A 4,255-nucleotide genomic window follows, 5' to 3' on the forward strand; every position below is an offset into this window, starting at 1 on the left:
GCAGAGGGAGGCTTGGAGCAGCCCTACAAACACAGTTTCCTACCCACAACTGAGACAGCTGCTCCAGAAGGACATTTCAGAGAGCCTTAGGCTGTTCTTCATCATGGCCTCTAACCCAAGAGGACTACGGGAATTTTGTAAGTCCTCCACCCTGGATCCTGTGCTAAGGACTGGACTCCAGGTACATACACAGATTTAATTTTTACCCAATCCAAAGCACCTCCTGACTGAGATATTTAGATCTCATATTCGTCCTTGCTTCTCCCTGTCCCCAAATTCCATGCCTGTTCTGCCAGCAATATCCAAAAAAAAGGTAAGAAGGATCCCTGTAGTTTACATAAGGGTATCTTATTGTGCTAACAGCTCCTCGGTCGCTAACTCCTGTCAAAGAAGTAAAGACATTTCTGGGTCTTGACATCTGCCTCTCCTCCAGTAGGCATGGGGTGCTGGGGAAGCTACGCATGGGACTTGTGTTGTTATAATTGAGTCCTGAGGACAAATGTCATGAATCAGGACTAATTAACAGTGGAAAAGGCTTACAGTGTTACTGTATGAAGGAAGTGCACTCCCACCAGCTCTCGTTTACAGCACCACACTGGCCATAATGCAATTGGTAGGGGGTCCAATTTTCTTCTTTTTCCGGGAAAACATTTTCTTCAGCTCCCCCCTGAAGCTGTCATGGAGCCAGGCATAGAGGAAGGCATTGGTACAAGCAGACATCATTGCAAACCAGTGGCACAGCAGTTGGATGAAATTGAAGTACTGCTTGTCAATCAAGCTGATGTCTATGTCCTTTATCATGTTGAAGATGTGCAGAGGCAGCCAACAGACTCCAAAGGCTGCCACCACTAAGACTAGCAAGCGAAAAGTCTTTCTCCTCCTTGCTCGGTCCCACTCAGCTTGGCTCTGGGTGACGTTGCCTGGCACCACACGGTTTTTCAGCTTCACTGAGATTCTCAGGTAGGACAGGGAGATGACAGCCAAGGGCAGTACATAGGTGAGGATGAGAGTGCTGTAGGCATAAGCTAAGCGATCTCTTTTCATGTGGAACCAAAACTCCTCGCAGATGGAGAAGTCCAGTTCCGGGAACTCTGCGTGGTAAGTGTGGACCAAGGCTGGGGCAGCCAAGGTACAGCTCAGCAGCCAAATAGCAGCCAGGATATAAGCACAAATAGGGATTGTGAGCCTCCTGCGGAATGGGTACACCATGGCATAATACCTATCAACAGCTATGACAGTCAAGGTGAAGACAGACACAAACACAGTGACAGGTTGCATCAGGAAAACAAAGTAGCACATGAAACGCCCATACACCCATCCTCTGGGCTCAAAGGCATACGCGAGTGTCAGGGGTACACAGGTTGCACACATGAGCATGTCTGAGAAAGCCAGATTGCCTACCAGAAAGTTGGTGACATTGTGCATTTTTTTTGTCTTGCAGATAACATAAATGAGAAGGTAATTCCCAATGACACCAATAAAAACCACTAGCGAGTAGCAGGGGATGATGAGTGGCTTGAAGGTCTGAACAAACTGGAGCCCTGAGAATAGATTGCTGGCATTGCTATGAATCACAGAGAGGAAGCTTTGGGAGGTTAAATTGTCCGAATTCATCATTTCCCTCCTTTTGTCGTCTGCCGTCAGCTGAGTGAAGTAGTTACCACTGCACTACTCCTGCGCTCAATCAGTGTGGATAATGAATGGATTACTGGCTGTCCAGAGGTTACCACATGGATAGTAAACAAGCATCCGTAAAAGCAAAAAGTGAAGTTGTAATCCTCGAGAGGCAGCTTTCAGCAATTCCTAAGAAAAATCAAATACAACCAATTTCCATTAAAGTCCTCCTGTATTTACTATTAAATCTAGGTTTTGACAGCATGCCACTTACTTAATAAACATTTAATGCAGTGAGTACTTACTGCTGTGGTTTTTTAAATCCCATATGATTTTCCTGTGGATGACAAGAAGTGCCCTAGATGTCTGTCTTCTGCAAATCCAGGAGCGTGTGTGTGTGTCATAGAGAGAGAGAGAGAGTATATGAGTGAGAAAGAGGGTGATGCGCATTTACAAGCTAAGTGGAGATCAGTGTTTTTAAACAGTCTTCACTACTAGGTCATGACAGATTTGTGTATAAGCTTTTATCCTGATTGGCTGTCCTGGGTATTACGTTGCTCTTTGCGTGTTTCTTACTGATAGTAATTAGTTCTTGAATACCCTTTCAAAAATTCCTGTTTCCTTCCAGTGCATCTGTAATTGCCACTCACAGCTGAAAATCAATTTACATTCATTAACACTAACCCGCACAGTATCTAATCCACGATCCGCTTTGCCACAGTCCTCAGAGTGTCCAAAAAAGCTACCTGTGAATTTGCTGCTATTATGTGGCTGTAGAACGGAATGGTAATAACACGCTGAAGCTAAATAAATGTTTATGCCACTAGAGGGACTCAGCTACGTACCCGGCGCATGAAGTTAGGATCAGAAATGTGAATTTAGCATGTAGCACAAAGGAGCTTATTTAATTTAAATTTATTTTTAATGGTGGTACAATGTTTGCTTACCCATTCTGAGTATTTTCAGTGGGGTTTACACCTCTTTAAAACTAAACACATCCGAGCATCTCAAAGGAAATATTAGCATCCGAATAGCTTAGCTCTAAGGGTTCACCTGCGGTGAACTACAGCAAACTGTTTCTAATATTGCAGCTGCCCAGAAATATTTGGGGTATTTCTTCATTCCTGCAGTAGGTTTGTTAACATTTTCTGTACCAGACAACAAGTGCTAACCAGTCTGTAAAATAGTCTATACTTGTTTTGTTTGGTTCAGACATGAGAAAGCAAAAAAAAATCAGGATAGGTGCTTAGGGAGCACACATTTAAGCAGATGTCCCCATCCAGCTCTTATCTATTGCACTAATTGTCCCTTAACTCTCCTCCTCAACTACTTCTGGGACTAGGACTTCACTAAAAAATAGTGAAACTCCACTGCATCCGTTTATAGCAGGTAGGGAAATGAAAAAATAAATGGAACAGCCTAACAACTTTGGAACACTTCAGGGCAGAGGACATTGCTAGGTTTTGCAAGGCGCTCAGGGGATTTAGACTCAACTCCAGTGGACAGTTTATGTCTTAATCTTTTAGACTACACTAAGGAAATATTAACCTATTATTTTCTATGAGGCTATGGGCAGACACATATCTTTTTATTTGATATAATTTGACATAAACCAAAAGTTTAAATAGGTTTTATCTGTGTCATCATCCTTTCCCTAATCTTAAAACAGAAGCTAATCTTGTGTAGCCCTTGTTCAGACCAGAGCCATTCTCCCACAACTACTTATGATGGATGGGCATTTCAAACCTATTAAGTGCTGACTCTGTGCTGCTGCATTTATGGCTAGATTATGCTATGGACTGGAATATGGCTATAATTCCAGCCCTAGGGGAGAACAAGCACATAGCTGCGTTGCTCAGGAGTGTCATCCTTCACTTCATGGATGTAGTAACCTACACATGACCCATACAAAAAATTGGATGTAATATCCCACTTCAGAGTTCAATCTTACCTCTCTGAGCTGGATGGGACCCAGAGGAATATAGTACCTCTTTATCTCTACATACCCAAACCCAGAATAGGAGAGGGACCTGAGGGTAGAGGTTGCAAAGAGGCAATGACGAAGGGGCTTCCTAAGGCTTTCACCACCCAGTGCAACTGTACTATTTGGCGATAAGCAGCATGCTGAGGAAGTAATTCCTAAAACCTATAAATGCCATTGTTTCACTTAATGTGGGAGAAAAGTACGGTCTGATTTAAATCCTACTGAAGTAGGATTTCAGTATGCTTTGGGCATGGCCTCTAGTACAAGCCAAAAGACACAATAAAATTATGGGGGAGCACATGTTTGACCTTCATACTGCCCACATCCTACTAGCATCGCAAGGCTCATGCTAGGAAAGAAGCCGCACAATAATAGCAGTGCACACACAATAATTGAAAATTACATTTTTAACTAAGTGATTTTTCTGTTTCATTCCCAAGAGCTGCAGAGTAGATCCAATAAATATTCTCATTGTATTCCTATGAGAAAAAGGTTTGTATTTTGCTACGTGAGAATAAAATTCAAGCAAAATATAATCTAAAGTAGCCTTCAAGGACACATTAATGCTCAGATCACAAAAATCTGTAAGTAACCCTAGAGGTTCTTTTGTTTCAAGATGTGCCAAGCAATATTCCTGCATTTTCTCTTACCTTTAAA

At 42.5% G+C, this 4,255-nt stretch overlaps 1 protein-coding gene across 1 annotated transcript; it reads right to left on the reverse strand.

Moving 5' to 3' along the window:
* Positions 1–582: 582 nt before the first annotated feature.
* On the reverse strand, positions 583–1,781 carry PRLHR (prolactin releasing hormone receptor). The gene has a single exon (XM_009510269.2). It carries the CDS (start codon positions 1,615–1,617, stop codon positions 583–585), a length of 1,035 nt encoding a protein of 344 aa, XP_009508564.1. The 5' UTR covers positions 1,618–1,781.
* Between the last annotated feature and the right edge of the window lie 2,474 nt (positions 1,782–4,255).

The sequence above is a fragment of the Phalacrocorax carbo genome, chromosome 12, assembly GCF_963921805.1.
Source record: "Phalacrocorax carbo chromosome 12, bPhaCar2.1, whole genome shotgun sequence".
Lineage (NCBI taxonomy): Eukaryota > Metazoa > Chordata > Aves > Suliformes > Phalacrocoracidae > Phalacrocorax > Phalacrocorax carbo.